The sequence below is a fragment of the Coregonus lavaretus genome, assembly GCF_964263955.1.
Source record: "Coregonus lavaretus genome assembly, chromosome: 17".
Lineage (NCBI taxonomy): Eukaryota > Metazoa > Chordata > Actinopteri > Salmoniformes > Salmonidae > Coregonus > Coregonus lavaretus.
The window spans coordinates 35443839-35464979 of NC_140004.1; the positions used below are offsets into that span (position 1 = coordinate 35443839).

The 21141-nt window shown below is 45.4% G+C and overlaps 1 protein-coding gene across 7 annotated transcripts in view; it reads right to left on the minus strand.

Annotated features, from left to right (window-relative positions):
* Positions 1-7062: 7062 nt before the first annotated feature.
* LOC311144787 (rapamycin-insensitive companion of mTOR-like) overlaps positions 7063-21141 on the minus strand; it is a 49880-nt gene continuing 35801 nt past the window's right edge. For 2 of the 7 annotated variants that reach the window (XM_084180909.1, XM_084180914.1), the window contains 4 exons: positions 19353-19421; positions 17718-17974; positions 17374-17592; positions 15934-17199 (listed from right to left, as the gene is read on the minus strand). In XM_084180909.1, coding sequence (XP_084037035.1) covers positions 16454-17199; positions 17374-17592; positions 17718-17974; positions 19353-19421 — 1291 coding nt within the window. In that variant the 3' untranslated portion in view covers positions 15934-16453. Of the gene's footprint in view, positions 8857-9510; positions 9650-14836; positions 14961-15041; positions 15192-15933; positions 17200-17373; positions 17593-17717; positions 17975-19318; positions 19422-21141 lie in introns of those variants that run through there. The other 5 variants (XM_084180911.1, XM_084180912.1, XM_084180913.1 and 2 more) reach the window with 5 other exon arrangements.

Consider the following 21141-nt stretch of genomic DNA (forward strand, 5'->3'; position numbering starts at 1 on the left):
ATTTCTTAATTCCTTTATTATTATTTATTTTTTCCTGTGTTTTGTTTTGTATGGTTAGGTTTTACTGCACTGTTGGAGCTAGAAACATAAGCATTCCGCTGCACCTGCGATAACATCTGCAAAATATGTCTACGCGACCAATACATTTAGATTTGATTTAAAACAGAGACATTAGAGAAAGGAGGAGATAGGAATCCCATTGGGCAATGAATGGAGGAATGTATAACCAGAGAAGGAAGGGGAGGACCATCCTCCTCAGTGAATTTCAGAAATAAATAAATTGTGAAACATTAAAAAAGTATTATTTTTAGATAAAACTATACTAAATATATTCATGTCACCAAAAAAATATTGGAGCAATGAAGGTCTACAGTAGCTTCAACAGCACTCTGTAGGGTAGCACCATGGTGTAGCCGGAGGACAGCTAGTTTCCGTCCTCCTCTGGGTACATTGACTTCAATACAAAATCTAGGAGGCTTGTGGTTCTCACCCACTTCTATAGGCTTACGCAGTAATTATGACAACTTCCGGAGGACGTCCTCCAACCTATCAGAGCTCTTGCAGCATGAACTGACATGCTGTCCACCCAATCAAAGGATCAGAGAATGGATATATTACTGAAAGAATAAGCTACAGGGGCTGGGGCATGGACTAGCACACGGAACGGGAAAGAGTCTGGCGCCCGGGCTGGTGGGCGTTAAGGCAGAGTCCCGGACAATGAGGTGGGAGTGGGTCTATGTCTAACTTGAGCACTGTCCCTATCACCTGCCTGAGGTGACACTGTGGGGGTTTTCAGGGAAGTCAGACAAATCGCTGTTGTATGGTTTAAGGCGATAGTGATTAACCACCAGTCTCCTTGCATTCACCTTCCTGGGGTCTGTGATTTCATACGTCACCCCTGTGCTCCCATCCTTATCCATCCTCTTCAGCACCTTGTATGGACCCTTCCATCTTTGTGCAAGTTTTCAATCCCCAGTACTTTGCATAATTGTTTTGCGAGGTCTGACTCGAATTGTCGGCCTTGATCAGTATGAATGGACTCAAAAATTCCATGCTGGCGTATGTAGTCTTCAAAGATGCAATGAGCTACCCTAGTGGCACGCTGTTCTTTAAGGGGGTAAAGTTTAACAAAGCATGTGAAATAGTCCATTACAACTAACACATACTTATTGCCTTGGGAGGTGACAGGCAACTCAGTGATGTCAGCTGCGACCTTCTGGAATGGCCGCTCAGCATTGATGGACTGCAGCGGGGACCTCGCAGTGGGAGTTGGGGAGCTGCAGGTCTGACAATATTTGTGAATGTCACGAGACATGTAGGGCCAATAACACAGTTTACAAGCTCTCAGCAAAGTACGCTCAGCACCTAAATGTCCACTGAACACATTTCCATGCAGGAAAGTCAGCTTTTGGGATGACAGCCTCTGGAAGTACTACCTGGTAGGTGACTGTTTTCTGAGTGAGAGCTGTGACTTTCCTACATAAGACACCACTCTGTATTGTTAAGTGGGGAAACTCATGCCAGAGTTTCCTCATAGCTCCAGAGGAATGTTTGAGGTACCCCAGTGATGGTCTATGTCCCCCTGCATCCTTCCATGACATCACTGTGCTGAGACACGCATCCCGCTTGCTGTTGTTTCCGTAGCTCCTCCAAGTCATTGGCTAGTGTCTCAGAAGTGTCTGAAATAGGAGCAGGGTGTGCAGCGTTGTATAGGGCCTGAGATGGAGGAATAGGGAAGGGAGGACGAGGAGGCTCAGACCCAGGGCTGAGGTGGGTGATTAAACACTGTACCTCTTTGCTGATTTGTGTGTGTTGAGGTCTCCGTGTACCATGACATAGTGATACACATCCAATTCCAAGATCCAACATCCTCTCCTTCCTGTGGGGTCACTATCCACTGGACATTTCTTGAGGCTGAGTAAAGGCTTGTGGTCAGTTATAACTGTGAATGAACTGCCGCACAGGAAATGCTTAACATTTCTGACAGCCCACACAACAGCCCATAACTCACGGTCATAGGTGGGCCCACTTTCTTTCTGATGATGAGAAGGTGTGACTGGCGTATGATATGACACACTCCCGGTTGTCTTGGTGTTGTGCAAGTACTGCCCTAACGGCAGCCTGTGATGTGTCAGTGTAGAGTAGGAACGGCTCTGTAAACACTGGGTGTGCCACAATGGGGGGATTAGTGAGAGCGTTTTTTAGTGTGTGAAATGCTTCCTCACACTCAGAGCTCCAGTGGAATCTAATCCCTTTCTGTGTCAGAGCATTCAATGGAGCCACAACAGAAGCAAGGTTCTTAACAAACCTTCTGTAGTAGGAGCACAAACCTGTGAAGGCTCGCACTTCAGTAGACGTTCTGTGTGTGGGCCAGTCTCTGACCTTGTCCAGGTTCTTCAAGTCAGGCTGCAGGCCATCCAAGGATATGACATGTCCAAGGAATGTGACGGGTGCAAGCAAGATGACACTTACTTGGCTTGAGCTTCAGGCCAGCCTTTTGGAACCGGATGAACACTTCTTGAAGAGTCTGTAGGTGTTCCATGAAGGTCCTGTTGAAAACCAACACATCAGCAAGGTAGATGAGACACACTTTCCAATGTAGGCCACGGAGTACAAGCTCCATTAATCTCTGAAAAGTGGGAGGAGCATTCGTGAGGCCCACCAGCTTGACCTTAAAATGGTACAAGGAGCTGCCAGTCGTAAAGGCAGTCTTCTCTCTGTCTTCCCTAGCTAGTTCAACTTGCCAGTAACCACTAGATATGTCCATTGTACTGAACCAGCACGCACCTGATAAGCTGTCCTGCATTCAGCTTCCTTAAATCAAGGCAAAATCTGTAACTGACATTTTTCTTTTTCACTAGCACAACAGGAGAAGCCCAGGGGCTTTTCAACTTGCCTGTCCAGTTCTTTCTCACTTTGGGAGACGTCCTGTATGCACGCTGAAGGATGGGCGGGGAGTCTCCTGTGTTGATAATGTGTTTGTGTCCATAGTCCTGATGATGAGCACTGAAGACATCAGAGTATTTGTGCACCAAGCTCTCCAGCTGCTGGCGCTGCTCACAGTCCACTGGTGAGTGCTGAAGGTCAAGTTTTGGAAGAGCCTGTGGTTTTGCCTGCACATTGTTCAAGGCGGTCTCAACTACAGTGTATTCCTCACCTCCCTGACTGACAAGAGAATGGAACTCTCCTAGCAAGTTGTCACTTGGGATACGACATTCATCATTGGTGGGATTCATTACACGGATGAATGTGACACCTTTTTTGACTGGGGACAAAGTACGTGCCACATACAGATCTGGGAAGGTGCTAAATTCAGGTTCAAGTAGCCCAACGTAGTTGGAGGACATTGACTGATGCTCAGTTGGGGGTCGTACTTTAGCTAAAATGTTAATATGGGACATGGCGGGGATACACAGAGGAGCTAAAGTAACAGCATTGCATCTGAGTGGGGCACTGTGTCTAGAACACAGCAAGGCCACAGTCCAATTCCACAGTCATAACTGTTTCTCTCCCAGATCTATTACAGTGTGGTGTGAGCAAAAAGTCCCAGCCCAGAATGAATGACTGACTACAGTTTCTGAATACTTGTACATTATGGGTGAACATTTCTTCTCCTATTCTAACAGCAATGGAGAGGGTACCTAGGCTATCAAGACACTCGCCAGTCACTGACTTTGCTAACACATAGGATTTGTGGAGTGGTTTCTTCCTAAGTGAGGGGATTGACATGCGGAGGCTCTCACTAATGAGGGAGATTTCTGAGCCTGTATCAAGGAATGCTCATACAGCAGTGTCCTAAATAACAGCAAAAAACATAGGATGTAAGCCTGTCGGGCCCATTTTCTTCAACAGCAGACACTTGGCCTTCAGTACCTGCTACCACTCATTTCCCTGGTGTGAAGTCTCCTCTGCGTTGAAGCAGACACGATGCTCCTGCTCCCTGGTAGGTTGTCGCTGCCTGGAGGAGAGGCTGGATGATCGGTGGGTGTACTCAGCTGATTGAGAGTATCCGGCACGTTCACACCGCTCCGGGTACATGGAGTAGCGTCGGTGGTCGGGACTGTAATGTCTGTAGTTATTGTAGTTGGAAGAACGTATCCTCTCTCCAGCGTTCTGGTGATGATGGAGAAGATGAGTATCGCCTCCCTCTGTCTCCTGAAGTGTAGCGGCTGTGAGGAGAGCCGTCGCGGCGAGGTGACCAGTACTGGGGCCTGGAGGCCTGACTCTGCCTCTCAGTCGAAGCGTACGGTGAGGAGCGACGTCTCTCTCTGCCCCTCTCTGAAAGGGACCAGTCAGGAGAGTGACGTCTGTCTCTGTATGACTCGTGAAGGGGGCAGTCGTTCCTGTGTTTGTTTCAGATGACTCACCTCAAGTCAGTGCTTTAACGTCAGCTGTGAGATCCTGAATGGCCTGCATTATTCAAGGGGATTAGTCAGTGTAAGCTGTGGAGGACACCAGGGCAGAAGGCTGTTGCCCCTGTGAGTAGTCAGATGATGTCCCTAGTGTGAGTGTTGTTGTGGGGCTGGCCTGATGGACTGGGGCCATTTTCAGTGCCTCTTGAGCACTTTCACACTTGCATGCCCCAGCCAAGGCCATCTCTAAGGTAGCAGCTCCATGTTCATAACATTTTGATTGCAACACTGGGTCAAGACCTGCTATGAACCTTCTGAAAAGTTATGTTTCCCTTGTTGACTGGCCAAGTCTAGTTATTTATGCTGCATATACCTCTAGGGGTTCTCTGGGCTGATGCTGCCTGGCATTGATGAATGTTTGAAAGTGATGCAAAAATTCCTTTCTTCCAAAAACCTCATTCAGTTTAGTTACAGCCTCCTTGTAGTCACCCTGCGTATCTGGGGGTAGTGAGAGCCAATAGCATCCCCACTTAGCTGTGTTGGTAATAATGTGGCCAGGTCCTGTCCATGAGCATCATTGCATGCCTTAACAGCTAGCGCTAAACTGATTTCCACAGAGAAAAACATTCCTTATTATTGCCATCTCCATGAAAACTAGGGGGAAGTTAAACTCTATAGTGGATTAAGGAACAACCCACGGCTTGTAAGTAAGCATTTCACGGTAAGGTCTACACCTGTTGTATTCGGCGTATGTGACAAATGCAATTTGATTTGATTTGATTACCCGGGTGGTATTATCACGTGGAGCCAGAGGCACATGTCCCTCCACATGCTGATCGCCATCCCCACCTTGTGGTTGGTTGTGATTGTTAGCTGGTAGATTGTCATTGTCGGCTTCCTCCATGGTTAATATATTGCTCGTGTTCACTACTTGACAAATAAATTATTGCGTTGAAACAAAGTCTGGGTGATTTATTTCCAATGTCCACTTACCACTAGCTAACAAAGTTGGTCGGATAATTCAATCACTGTTGATGCTGCATTGGTTGGAGAGAATGCTATGCTAACTTAGCCTAGCCAAGTAGGGCTGTCACCAGTCTGTAACCCTTATTTATTGTTGTAGGGATTTAACACCATCTCCACCGGAGGACTTGTGGGTTCGACAGAAACAAATAAAACACGAGTTACAACGGAAAACTATTACTTGTGCTTTAATTTCTCCTGGACCAAGAGATACAGCCAAGCAGTCACGAAGATACACTGAGTCTTTTGTTTGTTTCTTTTTTTTTTTTTTCACCCTCTCCGGACAGGCGCAGGTGCCCCTGGGAATACTATTGTTTTCTAAATAAAGGTCCCCAATATACACAATAAGTGTCTCAATGCATTACACTAAAATAAAAGTCATAACAAAAGGCTACACTATGTTGACTATGATGTTAATATGGTGACAACGATGTAGGCTGTATGCAGCGGTTATCAGTTAGTTTGGCTTGGAAAGGTTTTTTCGACTGGTCACAGAAAGCTGATGTGTTGTGCACTGAAGTCCACAAGCAAAGGGAAAAGGTGAGTGGAAGAGAGCGCGTAGATGCGAGAAGGAATACAACGATCAAAGGGATCATGCTGTTATGTGGCTGCTATGAAAGTGAACTGTTGGCATGTGATCAGGGGTGTATTAATTCCGACGATTCTGTTGAAAAACCTTTCTTAAATGGAAGCAAACTGAACAAAACGGGGATAAACATACCTGAATTTGTCCAATAGAATCTCTCGTTTGCAACTGTTGAACTAATGATTACACCCTAGATCAGCTAGATGGAGGCAAGAGTGTGCAAGGCGGTATTAAATGGGTCAATGTCTGTCACCTTGATTACTCAAATTTCTCTCGATATGTGCATCTACATTGCAAACTTTCATTCATAGGCTAGGTTGTAGCAACCTCATGATGGGTATAGTGAAAATTCAAGTGTCATGTAGTAGCCTAAACCTATCGATTTTACATTGAGCTGTGTGAATGGAATATAAAAATGACAGTCATCCAATATGCTGTAATAGAAATAAGGCCATGCTCATAAAAATAATGATCATCCTCCCTCATCTTAAACATCACCGACCACAACTGATTTCTATCTGCAACGTTCAGCGTGCTACGGATTTGAAGTGTGTGACGTTAATTCATATAGTCAAACAAAATCATTCCGAAAATCCAGTGCCATTTTATTTACCACTTTTGGGTAAAGAGAGGGAACGATTTGACATACCATATGCACATCAGTCACATAGTGTGACAGCTTCATGATAGACAAACTACTAAAGAAAACAGCCTATCAGCTAAGCTACTTTAACAGTGTGCATTGGGGATATCATATTTGTAACCTATCATAAGTGTGTCTTTATCAGTGAGATCTCTAGAATTGGCTGAATATTGGAGCTGTCCTTCACCTATATGTTTTCCATGACCACCACCGCTATACCTGCCGTTTAACGGCTCTGTCCTTTCAGCACCACACGCATTCATACTGAGGATACACACTACGATATGAACATATTTGTTTGAGAATAATGTGTGTGTGAAAGCTGATTCAAATGCATAATAACTATCAACATTTACAACTTGGTTATTTAACAGCCTTTAAACTTGTTCCTCACATCTCAATGACTATAGTCCAAACCAAGACTGTTACAGACAACAAATAAACAGACCACCAGTCCATTTGGTTTGTTCATGATTTTAGTTTTTATTAACAATGTATCCCTTTGATAGGAGTGTATGCTTCTATAGGTCAGACATGCCCCAAAACACACTGTCCACATTATACAAGGGAAACCACGATTCAGGCAACAACAAAAAATCATTTAAAATTATAACACAGTCTCAAGGAAAAAATAGAAATACTTTTTGTATTCTGTCATCTCTCACTCTATTGTACAGATATATAATACATAGATCTCACATCACTCAGCCGATCTATAAATCATCCCCATGAGTCCACGTGTAGCAGCATAATAGCAAAACTAACCAATAGAAACTGAAACTTTTCCCATGAAAATCTTATGCCAATCCATAAGTTATCCCATCAACCTGTCCCTCTCATCTCAGCCAATGATAGACAGCAATGTTGCATTGTGAAAATAACTTAGGGACCATTACTTTCCCCAATTTGCAAACAAGTGATGACAACATATCATGATTTAAGACAATGAAAGTATTAGAAGCATTTGGAATAAATTAATTAATAATTTCCAGAAAAAAAGTGACAATGATGATGTAATAGTTTTTGGCATGCTGTTTGTACATGCAGTGAGAGCAAAGCACAGAGGTAGGGTTTGGGAAGGGCAGCCAGGTGCTGTAGCCTCACTCTAAAATGGTTAAAATGGCCTCTCTCTTTGAATATGTACAATCGATAAAACAATAGTACACTACACATTACGTACCAGCATATTTCATGGCAGTTTCTAAAAACCTCCATAAAAAGAACCAATGAAAGGTGAGAGAACCCGGCTGTTGGCATTGTCAGAGGCAGTGTCCTTCCAGACCAGGGTCAGAGACAGGAATTACAAAAGGGTTGACAGACAGCAAGCCACAGCAGTTCTGTTTTATGTGTCCAGATGGGAAAACAGAGAGTGATGGTTAAATAAATTTAAAAAAACAATACTGATGTTTGATTTTCTGACAGTCTGTAGAAATGAATAGAAAAAGTTGTTTGAACTAGAATGAGTCTTTTGAGCAGAGTTGGAAGTGATAAACTCATGGGGACACAGCACAACCATCTCTAGCAATAACAGACTGAGGGTATGACTATGAGGGAGGCTCTCGGAACCTTTGGTAGTGTTTCCATTTGGAGGGAGAAGAGGGTGGGACCAGCACTGACTGGGATGGAGTAAACATACCCTTTTCATTTCATATTAGCATGCACCAGAGCAAAGGTGCATTTAAAACACAGACAGTCTTAGTTATGATTCATCCGATGTGTGTTTAGGTCAATGGGATGTGATAAGTAGTTGATGTGTCTGTTGCTCAGGGTTGTGCGTCATCAGGGTTGAGTGTCTGAATATAGTATTTGGGAAAACTGCTCCCCCTGTTGGAGATGGGCAGGATCAGGACTAGGTGTGTCGGGTCTCATCGGTTCTCAGTCCATCTCCTCTTTCTCAAGCGACGGGGGTGGGACAACCATTTTACTCTCTCTTGTTCTTTAACAGCCATGATCCCCTCCTTCTCTTATCCGTGCTCCCTCCATCCTAAGCTTCAGCAATGTACTCTGGGTATCCGGTCCTCTGTTTTAGCCCCGCCCCCCGTTCTCTTCATCCCTCTATTCTCTCACTCCGTTGCTGTCGTCATCTCTATGTGAGGGTTGGAGGGAGGGGGGCTTCTGGGAGAGAAGGCAGCGTCTAAACAGGGAGAGGGGGACGAGGACGGAGACGATGATCAGGATTCCGTGGGACTGTTTATATTCACTCCGACAGGCTTTGGTGGCTTCGACAGGATCGCTTCTGCTTCCTCGTACATCTAAGGGGGCAGGATGTGACATCAGCATGTCAGAGGTCATAGGAGATAGATATTTCTGATGTCATCACAAGTGTGGCAGAGAGGGGAGACAGTTGCTCCTCGACCACTAATCAATGTATACGCTATGAAAGTCCTGCCTACTTCCTGGTTCAAGTCCCGTACTGTTTTTGAATAGCTTCACGCTTTTATCATCAAATACATTAAAACGTGGCCATTTAAGATATGTAAAATTATATTCATATTCGTGGATTAATTTACTTCTACCTGATGCCTTTCATGGAGGTTTGATAGTTTTTTGTTATTTTCTTAATCGAAAACCTTGGGTAAAGGTAAATTAATCCACAAATACAAATATAGTTTCCCATGTCTTAAATGACCCAATTTTCATTAATTTGATGATATAAGCTTGAAGCCCTTTCAAAAACAGTATGGGACTTGAATCAGGAAGTAGGAAGGACTTCATAGGGTTATAGCCCCTACGTCCTAAGCACTGGAATAGTCCTGAAAAGACGTATAAGCAATATGGCAAAAAAAAATCCACCTAGCCTAACAGAGAGGTGGAGCTACTACCATAGACCCTACCAGGAGATAGGGGCTAGGAGTCCACTTGGGCCTGGGGAGAGAGGTAGAGAGAGAGAGTATAGAGGTCCTTACCGGTATGAAGTGTACATCCTGAAAGAGTTCCTGTATGAAGCGTCGAGAGGGCAGGCGGAACATACAGTGGGCCAGCAGGTGAGACACCTCAGAGTACAAACAGATATCATCAAATGCATAGGGAAACTTCTCCTTTATCCTAGAGAGAGAAAGGGAGAGAGAGAAGACTGAGTGAGTAAAGACTCATAAAACACAAAGAGTAAGGCTGGGTGTTACCAGGGACCTTACGATACTTACAGTTGAAGTTGGAAGTTTACATACACTTAGGTTGGAGTCATTAAAACTCGTTTTTCAAACACTCCACAAATTTCTTCTTAACAAACTATAGTTTTGGCAAGTCGGTTAGGACATCTACTTTTTCCAACAATTGTTTACAGACAGATTATTTCACTTATAATTCACTGTATCACAATTCCAGTGGGTCAGAAGTTTGCATACACTAAGTTGACTGTGCCTTTAAACAGCTTGGAAAATTCCAGAAAATGATGTCATGGCTTTAGAAGCTTCTGATAGGCTAATTGTCATAATTTGAGTCAATTGGAGGTATACCTGTGGATGTATTTCAAGGTCTACCTTCAAACTCAGTGCTTCTTTGCTTGACATCATGGGAAAATCAAAAGAAATCAGCCAAGACCTACAAAAAAAATTGTACACCTCCACAAGTCTGGTTCATCCTTGGGAGCAATTTCCAAACGCCTGAAGGTACCACGCTCATCTGTACAAACAATAGTACGCAAGTATAAACACCATGGGACCACGCAGCCGTCATACCGCTCAGGAAGGAGACGTGTTCTGTCTCCTAGAGATGAACGTACTTTGGTGCGAAAAGTGCAAATCAATCCCAGAACAACAGCAAAGGACCTTGTGAAGATGCTGGAGGAAACAGGTACAAAAGTATCTATATCCACAGTAAAACGAGCCCTATATCGACATAACTTAAAAGGCCGCTCAGCAAGGAAGAAGCCACTGCTCCAAAACCGCCATAAAAAAGCCACGGATTGCAACTGTACATGGGGACAAAGATCCCCATTTTGGAGAAATGTCCTCTGGTCTGATGAAACAAAAATAGGATTGTTTGGCCATAATGACCATCGTTATGTTTGGAGGAAAAAGGGGGATGCTTGCAAGCCAAACACCACCATCCCAACCGTGAAGCTCCTCAATCCTATAGAACATTTGTGGGCAGAACTGAAAAAGCGTGTGCGAGCAAGGAGGCCTACAAACCTGACTCATTTACACCAGCTCTGTCAGGAGGAATGGGCCAAAATTCACCCAACTTATTGTGGGAAGCTTGTGGAAGGCTACCCGAAACGTTTGACCCAAGTTAAACAATTTAAAGGCAATGCTACCAAATACTAATTGAGTGTATGTAAACTTCTGACCCACTGGGAATGTGATGAAAGAAATAAAAGCTGAAATAAATAATTCTCTCTACTATTATTCTGACATTTCACATTCTTAAAATAAAGTGGTGATCCTAACTGACCTAAGACAGGGAATTTTTACTAGTATTAAATGTCAGGAATTGTGAAAAACTGAGTTTAAATGTATTTGGCTAAGGTGTATGTAAACTTCCGACTTCAACTGTACAGTGAGGGAAAAAAGTATTTGATCCCCTGCTGATTTTGTACATTTGCCCACTGACAAAGAAATGATCAGTCTATAATTTTAATGGTAGGTTTATTTGAACAGTGAGAGAAAGAATAACAACAAAAAATTCCAGAAAAACGCATGTCAAAAATGTTATAAATTGATTTGCATTTTAATGAGGGAAATAAGTATTAGACCCCTCTGCAAAACATGACTTAGTACTTGGTGGCAAAACCCTTGTTGGCAATCACAGAGGTCAGACGTTTCTTGTAGTTGGCCACCAGGTTTGCACACATCTCAGGAGGGATTTTGTCCCACTCCTCTTTGCAGCTCTTCTCCAAGTCATTAAGGTTTCGAGGCTGACGTTTGGCAACTCTAACTTTCAGCTCCCTCCACAGATTTTCTATGGGATTAAGGTCTGGAGACTGGCTAGGCCACTCCAGGACCTTAATGTGCTTCTTCTTGAGCCACTCCTTTGTTGCCTTGGCCGTGTGTTTTGGGTCATTGTCATGCTGGAATACCCATCCACGACCCATTTTCAATGCCCTGGCTGAGGGAAGGAGGTTCTCACCCAAGATTTGATGGTACATGGTCCCGTCCATCGTCCCTTTGATGAGGTGAAGTTGTCCTGTCCCCTTAGCAGAAAAACACCCCCAAAGCATAATGTTTCCACCTCCATGTTTGACGGTGGGGATGGTGTTCTTGGGGTCATAGGCAGCATTCCTCCTCCTCCAAAAAATGGCGAGTTGAGTTGATGCCAAAGAGCTCCATTTTGGTCTCATCTGACCACAACACTTTCACCCAGTTCTCCTCTGAATCATTCAGATGTTCATTGGCAAACTTCAGACGGCCCTGTATATGTGCTTTCTTCAGCAGGGAGACCTTGCGGGTCCTGCAGGATTTCAGTCCTTCACGGCGTAGTGTGTTACCAATTGTTTTCTTGGTGACTATGGTCCCAGCTGCCTTGAGATCATTGACAAGATCCTCCCGTGTAGTTCTGGGCTGATTCCACACTGTTCTCATGATCATTGCAACTCCACGAGGTGAGATCTTGCATGGAGCCCCAGGCCGAGGGAGATTGACAGTTCTTTTGTGTTTCTTCCATTTGCGAATAATCGCACCAACTGCTGTCACCTTCTCACCAAGCTGCTTGGCGATGGTCTTGTAGCCCATTCCAGCCTTGTGTAGGTCTACAATCTTGTCCCTGACATCCTTGGAGAGCTCTTTGGTCTTGGCCATGGTGGAGAGTTTGGAATCTGATTGATTGCTTCTGTGGGCAGGTGTCTTTTATACAGGTAACAAGATGGGATTAGGAGCACTCCCTTTAAGAGTGTGCTCCTAATCTCAGCTCGTTACCTGTATAAAAGACACCTGGGAGCCAGAAATCTTTCTGACTGAGAGGGGGTCAAATACTTATTTCCCTCATTAAAATTCAAATCAATTTATAATTTTTTGTTGTTGTTATTCTGTCTCTCACTGTTCAAATAAACCTACCATTAAAATTATAGACTGATCATTTCTTTGTCAGTGGGCAAACGTACAAAATCAGCAGGGGATCAAATACTTTTTTCCCCTCACTGTAGGTGCCGATAGGACATACAGTGCATTCGGAAAGTATTCAGACCCCTTGACTTTTTTCACATTTTGTTATGTTACAGCCTTATTCTAAAATTGATTAATTTTTTTCCCTCATCAATCTACACACAATATCCCATAATGACAAACCAAAAACAGGTTTTTAGACATTTTTGGGGAAAAATTAAAAACGGAAATATGACATTTACATAAGTATTCAGACCCTTTACTCAGTACTTTGTTGAAGCACTTTTGACAGTGATTACATACTCGATTCTTCTTGGGTATGACGCTACAAGCTTGGCACACCTGTATTTGGGGAGTTTCTCTCATTCTTCTCTACAGATCCTGTCAAGCTCTGTCAGTTTGGATGGGGAGCGTCGCTGCACAGCTATTTTCAGGTCTCTCCAGAGATGTTCGATCAGGTTCAAGTCCAGGACATTCAGAGACTTGTCCCGAAGCCACTCCTGCGTTGTCTTGGCTGTGTGCTTAGGGTCGATGTCCTGTTGGAAGGTGAACCTTCGCCTCAGTCTAAGGTCCTGTGCGCTCTGGAGCAGGTTTTCATCAAGGATCTCTATGGGCTTTGATCTGTTCATTACATTTTACATTTTAGTCATTTAGCAGACGCTCTTATCCAGAGCGACTTAAAGTTAGTGAGTGCATACATTTTTCATACTGGCCCCCCATGGGAATCAAACCACAACCCTGGCGTTGCAAGCACCATGCTCTACCAACTGAGCTACAGGATCCTGACTAGTCTCCCAGTCCCTGCCGCTGAAAAACATCCCCACAGCATGATGCTGCCACCACCATGCTTCACCGTAGGGATGGTGCCAGGTTTCCTCCAGACGTGACGTTTGGCATTCAGGCTAAAGAGTTCAATCTTGGTTTCATCAGACCAGAATATCTTGTTTCTCATGGTCTGAGATTCCCAAGCGGGCTGTCATGAGCCTTTTACTGAGGAGTTGCTTCCGTCTGGCTACTCTACCATAAAGGCTTGATTGTTGGAGTGCTGCAGAGATGGTTGTCCTTCTGGAAGGTTCTCCCATCTCCACAGAGGAACTCTGGAGCTCTGTCAGAGTGACCATCGGGTTCTTGGTCACCTCCCTGACCAAGGCCCTTCTCCCCCGATTGCTCAGTTTGGCCGGGCGGCCAGCTCTTGGAAGAGTCTTGGTGGTTCCAAACTTCTTCCATTTAAGAATGATGGGGGCCACTGTGTTCTTGGGGACCTTCAACGCTGCATACATTTTTTGGTACCCTTCCCCAGATCTGTGCCTCGACACAATCCTGTCTCGGAGCTCTACAGACAATTCCTTCGACCTCATGGCTTGGTTTTTGCTCTGACATGCACTGTCAACTGTGGGACCTTATATAGACAGGTGTGTGCCTTTCCAAATCATGTCCAATCAATTTACATTTACCACAGGTGGTCTTCCAATGAAGTTGTAGAAACATCTTAAGGATGATCAATGGAAACAGGATGCTCCTGAGCTCAATTTCAAGTCTCATAGCAAAGGGTCTGAATACTAATAAATAAGGTATCAGTTTTATATTTTTAATACATTTGCAAAAATGTCTAAAAACCTGTTTTTGCTTTGTCATTAGAGAAATAAAAAAATGTATTTAATCAATTTTAGAATAAGGCTGTAACGTAACAAAATGTGGAAAAAGTCAAGGGATCTGAATACTTTCCGAATGCACTGTATATTGCGATTCTCACAATTCTCTATGTATTGTGATTCGATACTGTGATTTTATTGCAATTTGATGTTCCAAACATATTGCTCACTATGTCTGCTGCAGAGAGACGATAGAGCATGAGAAAAATAGTTTCAGTCATGGAAATAAAAGTGCTGAAAACATATTGATTCACTATTTAAAAAGAAGATGGACAACAAGCTATAGGATGAAAAATACTGGAGCTTTGGCGCCGGTACAGCTGACTAGCGCTAGCTAACGCAACCTAATAAAAAAAATAGGTTTTTACAAATCGATACATGGAGTAGAAGTATCACTATAATATAGTCCAAAAATAATATTGCGATATGTAACTGTATCGATTCCCCCCCCCCCCCCCCCCCTCCATCACTAATAAAGAGACGCATCCTTTAACCAATAGAGAGATAGGGGGAGCGGGTGTGTGTGTGTGTATGTGTCTTACGTCAGTAGTCCTGTTTCGTGGCCTTTGGTTCCAACAGAAGAGCTGAGGTTGATGACGAGACGAAGCACCTCCTTCCTCAGCAGAACCCGACAGGCTGGGCCGTCCTCAGATATCCCCTTGCCACCTGACGGACACACACAACAGCCTATCAGAGAGCTCCATTCACACACGTTCTGTGTGTGTGTATACGTGTGTGCGTGCGTACCCAGCAATATGTCAGCAGGAGTAGGTGTGCTGGAGACATATCCCTGTGATACAGCAGCGTCGCTGCAGCCGGAGACACCAGAGAACTTGGACTGAGGCATCACCTCGAGACGATGGTTGGTCTGACTGGACCACGGGAAGTCTATGTAGTCTATGTAGAGAACGGGGGGAGTAACACAACCATTACAGTCACAGTAGACTGACTCTGTTTTCGACTGTAACACCAGTGTTACTTAAGCAATAAGGCACGAGGGGGTGTGGTATATGGCCAATATACCATGGCTAAGGGCTGTTCTTATGCACGACGCAACGCAGAGTGCCTGGATACAGCCCTTAGCCGTGGTATATTGGCCATATACCACAAACCCCGAGGTGCCTTATTGCTATTATAAACTGGTTACCAACGTAATTAGAGCAGTAAAAATAAATGTTTTGTCATACCCGTGGTATACGTTCTGATATACCACGGCTTTCAGCCAATCAGCACTCAGGGCTCGAACCACCCAGTTATAAACTATAAACTGGGTGGATATACCAACTATAAACTGGGTGGTTCGAGCCCTGAATGCTGATTGGCTGAAAGCTGTGGTATATCAGAACGGCTAAGGGCTGTATCCAGGCACTCCGCGTTGCGTCGTGCAAGAGCAGCCCTTAGCCATGGTATATTGGCCATTTACCACACCCCCTCGGGCCTTATTGCTTAAGTATACACCCTGATGTTATACTAGGGAAATTGTGTTTCCATAGCTAGGGCTGACACTGAGGAAGAGCAGAATCAACAACCTCTGCATAATTAAAACAGTTGCTTTGTGAGAAGGTGTTAAGGAGTCCAGATGCTTCCCAGCAGAAACAGTTCGGTAGAGTTCGTGCATATATTATGACGACATTTTGTGATGTTTTTGGACTTCGGTGAGGGATTTTTCAGCTGTTCGGGCACAACATTTATTTTCTGGAGGCAAACCGAAGTTCGGAGCCGAAGTCTACGCCCCTTCGTCAGTGATTGGTCAACAGTAGGATTCTTCAATAAAGTCTTTGTTGTCATTCAACGAGAGACGACTCGTTTTCATGCAAATTTTTTCATTGAGAAATACTGCACCAAACATCTTAGTTGGATCTAAAATTGCGCGACTATGATCTCTTCGGAAAAACATCACAATTAATGATATATTTCTTGAGTGATAGATTAATTCTGACTATTTTGATGAAGTTTATACTGGCTACGGCATCTCAAAATGGACAAACAGTACTATTGCAGCTTATATTCTCATTTTTTAAGCGAAGGTCTTTTAAGGGAGTATGCGAGCACACTTGTTCGGTTCGCCTAGCCGACTTCGGCAAACCACCGGCCGAACTGAAGCATGCTGACGCCTTTAACCGTCGAAGGTGTAAACCCATGTTCACAATTAACCATTGTTATGTAAATGCCGCCCGAAAAGCCCCAGCAGTCTTGCTTTGGCCCCAAGTCAGAGCAGGTCTGTTGAGGCCGTGGCCCAGTGAGTCCCTGGAGCAGGTCTGTTGAGGCCGTAGCCCAGTGAGTCCCTGGAGCAGGTCTGCTGAGGCCGTGGCCCAGTGAGTCCCTGGAGCAGATCTGCTGAGGCCATGGCCCAGTGAGTCCCTGGAGCTGGTCTGCTGAGGCCGTGGCCCAGTGAGTCCCTGGAGCAGGTCTGCTGAGGCCGTGGCCCAGTGAGTCCCTGGAGCAGGTCTGCTGAGGCCGTGGCCCAGTGAGTCCCTGGAGCAGGTCTGCTGAGGCCGTGGCCCAGTGAGTCCCTGGAGCAGGTCTGTTGAGGCCGTGGCCCAGTGAGTCCCTGGAGCAGGTCTGCTGAGGCCGTGGCCCAGTGAGTCCCTGGAGCAGATCTGCTGAGGCCATGGCCCAGTGAGTCCCTGGAGCTGGTCTGCTGAGGCCGTGGCCCAGTGAGTCCCTGGAGCAGGTCTGCTGAGGCCGTGGCCCAGTGAGTCCCTGGAGCAGGTCTGCTGAGGCCGTGGCCCAGTGAGTCCCTGGAGCAGGTCTGCTGAGGCCGTGGCCCAGTGAGTCCCTGGAGCAGGTCTGCTGAGGCCATGGCCCAGTGAGTCCCTGGAGCAGGTCTGCTGAGGCCATGGCCCAGTGAGTCCCTGGAGCAGGTCTGCTGAGGCCGTGGAGGTGGAAACACAAAAGTCTGAGCCTTTTTGGTAAAACACAGGGAGGGGTAAATCATCAGTGGGAGGGGTAAATCATCAGTGGGAGGGGTAAATCATCAGTGGGAGGGGTAAATCAACAGTGGGAATTCCCCAAGTGTGTGTGTTTGCTCAGAGTAGTCTTTGTGTGTGTGAGTGTCTGTGTGACTGTTTTCTCTCACCTGTGCGTGTGTGTGTGTTGTTGATCTGAGGCTGCGTGTGGTAGCCCAGTACAGTAGCTCCTACGCAGTAAAGACAGTTGTCGTCAGTGTGTTCCTGTAGGCCCGTCTCCTCTGGACCCAGGATGTGGTTTTGGTTGTTCTCTCTGCTGGCCATCAGCTCTGAGATACTGAACTGCTGCTTCAGCAGTGGAATAGGGGGATATGGACGACCACCGTCACCTAAGGTACACAGGGCAGAGAACACACACACTGTCACACTTACAAACAAATACTGAACTGGAAGCATCTCTACTATTCACATTAAACTACCATCACTATCCACCCATCTCGCCATCCTCCCTTACTGTCCGAGTCTCCAAAGTAGAATGGGCACTTGTCTGTGGGCGGGCTGGTCTTCTGTTGGAAGTAAGGCGCGTCTCGGATGTGGAACATGTCGTTGATGTCCATGGGCAGCGCCAGGCCCACGTAGTCGTCGTTACAGCCATAGTTGGCGCTGGACACCATGGATCTCACGGAGGAGGAACGGTGCAGAGTGCTCTGGTTGATGGGGCTCAGCAGATCCTCTTTGTCCAGAGACGCAAAGCTCAATGCCTTCAGAAACCTGCCGGGCGGAAGGAGGGCGAGGTGAGAGGGGTGACAGGTGGAAGAGGGATGGGGGAAAGACAGAGGCAGAAAGAGTAAGATAGACAGACAGAGATATGGAGAGGCTGAGAGGGAGAGAGAAGAAACAAACGGAAACACGGACAAAGAGAGAACTACAACGCAAAAAAACAAATGGAAATGTGTGGGGTTCCTAATCCGCATGCCGTACCAAATCTAAACAGTGCCATCTATAAGACAAATGGCTTCATCTGCTCGAGACTATGCGGGAATCTAGCTTCCTAGACCTAACACCAATACAGTGCATTCGGAAAGTATTCAGACCCCTTGACCTTTTTCCACATTTTGTTACGTTACAGCCTTATTCTAAAATGGATGAAATTTTTTTTATCCCTCATCAATCTACACACAATACCCCGTGTCAAAGCAAAAACAGGTTTTTAGATTTTTTTGCAAATTAATAAAATAAAAATTTGAAAATATCACATTTATATAAGTATTCAGGCCCTTTACTCAGTACTTTGTTGAAGTACCTTTGGCAGCGGGCTGTCATGTGCCTTTTACTGAGGAGTGGCTTCCATCTGGCCACTCCACCATAAAGGCCTGATTGGTGGAGTGCTGCAGTGATGGTTGTCCTTCTGGAAGGTTCTCCCATCTCCACAGAGGAACTCTGGAGCTCTGTCAGAGTGACCATCGGGTTCTTGGTCACCTCACTGACCAAGGCTCTTCTCCCATGATTACTTAGTTTGGCTGGGCGGCCAGCTCTAGGAAGAGTCTTGGTGGTTCCAAACTTCTTCCATTTAAGAATGATGGAGGCCACTGTGTTCTTGGGGACTTTCAATGCTGCAGACATTTTTTGGAACCCTTCCCCAGATCTGTGCCTTGACACAATGCTGTCTCGGAGCTCTATGGACAATTCCTTTGACCTCATGGCTTGGTTTTTGCTCTGACATGCACTGTCAACTGTGGGACCTTATATAGACGTGTGTGCCTTTCCAAATCATGTCCAATCAATTGAATTGACCACAGGTGGACTTCAAATCAAGTTGTAGAAACAATATATTTGCACACAAAAAATATAAATAATTGTCCCTTTGTCATTATGGGGTACAATACAATATTGAATCCATTTCAGAATAAGGATGTAACGTAACAAAATGTGGAAAAAGTCAAGGAGTCTGAATACTTTCCGAATGCACTGTATACCCCCAGAAAGAAACCAGTGGTAGAGACACGGTCAACACCAACACCTATAAACCTGGATAGCGACAGCAGCAACTCTGCCAGCAGCAACACAGGAGAGAAACTGCTCTACAAATGGGATGGAGAGCTGCTCTATACGCACAGGGGTACAAGTATCGATGAGGGGGTCCACCCACCAAGGCATGGAGATGGACATCCTGCGGTGTGGCTGGACAACTGGACAGCTGACCCTCTTAGCAGACAACCTGAGAGACCATCAACACACACACACAGCCGTTATTGCTCTGAACCAGCAGACACACGCGCGCACACCGTTGCAGGTAAAGAGGACTAATAACCGGCGGCGATACAACGCACAAGCACAACACACACCGTTATTGCTAGACACTACAGCTAACCCTTTCTCAGACAAGCTGACAGCACCATCACATCCAGGTATCTAAACAGGGGGGATGGACACACTAGTGTGGAGTGGTCCACCCACCGAGGGACATAGACTCTGGATGGCCTGCGGAGTGCATCAGCGAGGCTGGGGCCTGAACAGCTCACTCTCTTAGCAGACAACCTGAGGTACTCCACCTCAGTCTGCTTCTTGCTGTCTACGTACCAAGACTGGGCTGTGGGGAAGAACCCCTCAGGAGCCCAAGCTGAGCTAGAAAGAATGAAGAGTTCAATGACCTCACAAACAAGCACACCCAAAGCACACCTGCCCACAATAAAGACACACAGATCAAAAGGAAAGTGGAGAATGATTAAACAGAGCAGAAGAACATTGATTTGACCAGACAGACAGACAGACACAATCATGTATGATTGAGAAATGCATGCGCGATGACAGCAAGCAGCCAAGATGACAGTGAAAACCCAACAGGAGAAGTTGTGTCATTACTTGTCTATGTTAATGTGTGTGTTCGTACGCGTATATTGCATTACCCATACATGTACAGTGAGGGAAAAAAGTATTTGATCCCCTGTTGATTTTGTACGTTTGCCCACTGACAAAGAAATGATCAGTCTATAATTTTAATGGTAGGTTTATTTGAACAGTGAGAGACAGAATAACAACAACAAAATCCAGAAAAACGCATGTCAAAAATGTTATAAATTGATTTGCATTTTAATGAGGGAAATAAGTATTTGACCCCCTCTCAATCAGAAAGATGTCTGGCTCCCAGGTGTCTTTTATACAGGTAACAAGCTGAGATTAGGAGCACACTCTTAAAGGGAGTGCTCCTAATCTCAGCTTGTTACCTGTATAAAAGACCTGTCCACAGACGCAATCAATCAATCAGATTACAAACTCTCCACCATGGCCAAGACAAAAGAGATCTCCAAGGATGTCAGGGACAAGATTGTAGACCTACACAAGGCTGGAATGGGCTACAAGACCATCGCCAAGCAGCTTGGTGAGAAGGTGACAACAGTTGGTGCGATTATTCGCAAATGGAAGAAACACAAAAGAACTGTCGATCTCCCTCGGCCTGGGGCTCCATGCAAGATCTCACCTCGTGGAGTTGCAATGATCATGAGAACGGTGAGGAATCAGCCCAGAACTACACGGGAGGATCTTGTCAATGATCTCAAGGCAGCTGGGACCATAGTCATCAAGAAAACAATTGGTAACACACTATGCCGCGAAGGACTGAAATCCTGCAGCGCCCGCAAGGTCCCCCTGCTCAAGAAAGCACATATACATGCCCGTCTGAAGTTTACCAATGAACATCTGAATGATTCAGAGGAGAACTGGGTGAAAGTGTTGTGGTCAGATGAGACCAAAATCGAGCTCTTTGGCATCAACTCAACTCGCCGTGTTTGGAGGAGGAGGAATGCCATCCCCACCGTCAAACATGGAGGTGGAAACATTATGCTTTGGGGGTGTTTTTCTGCTAAGGGGACAGGACAACTTCACCTCATCAAAGGGACGATGGACGGCGCCATGTACTGTCAAATCTTGGGTGAGAACCT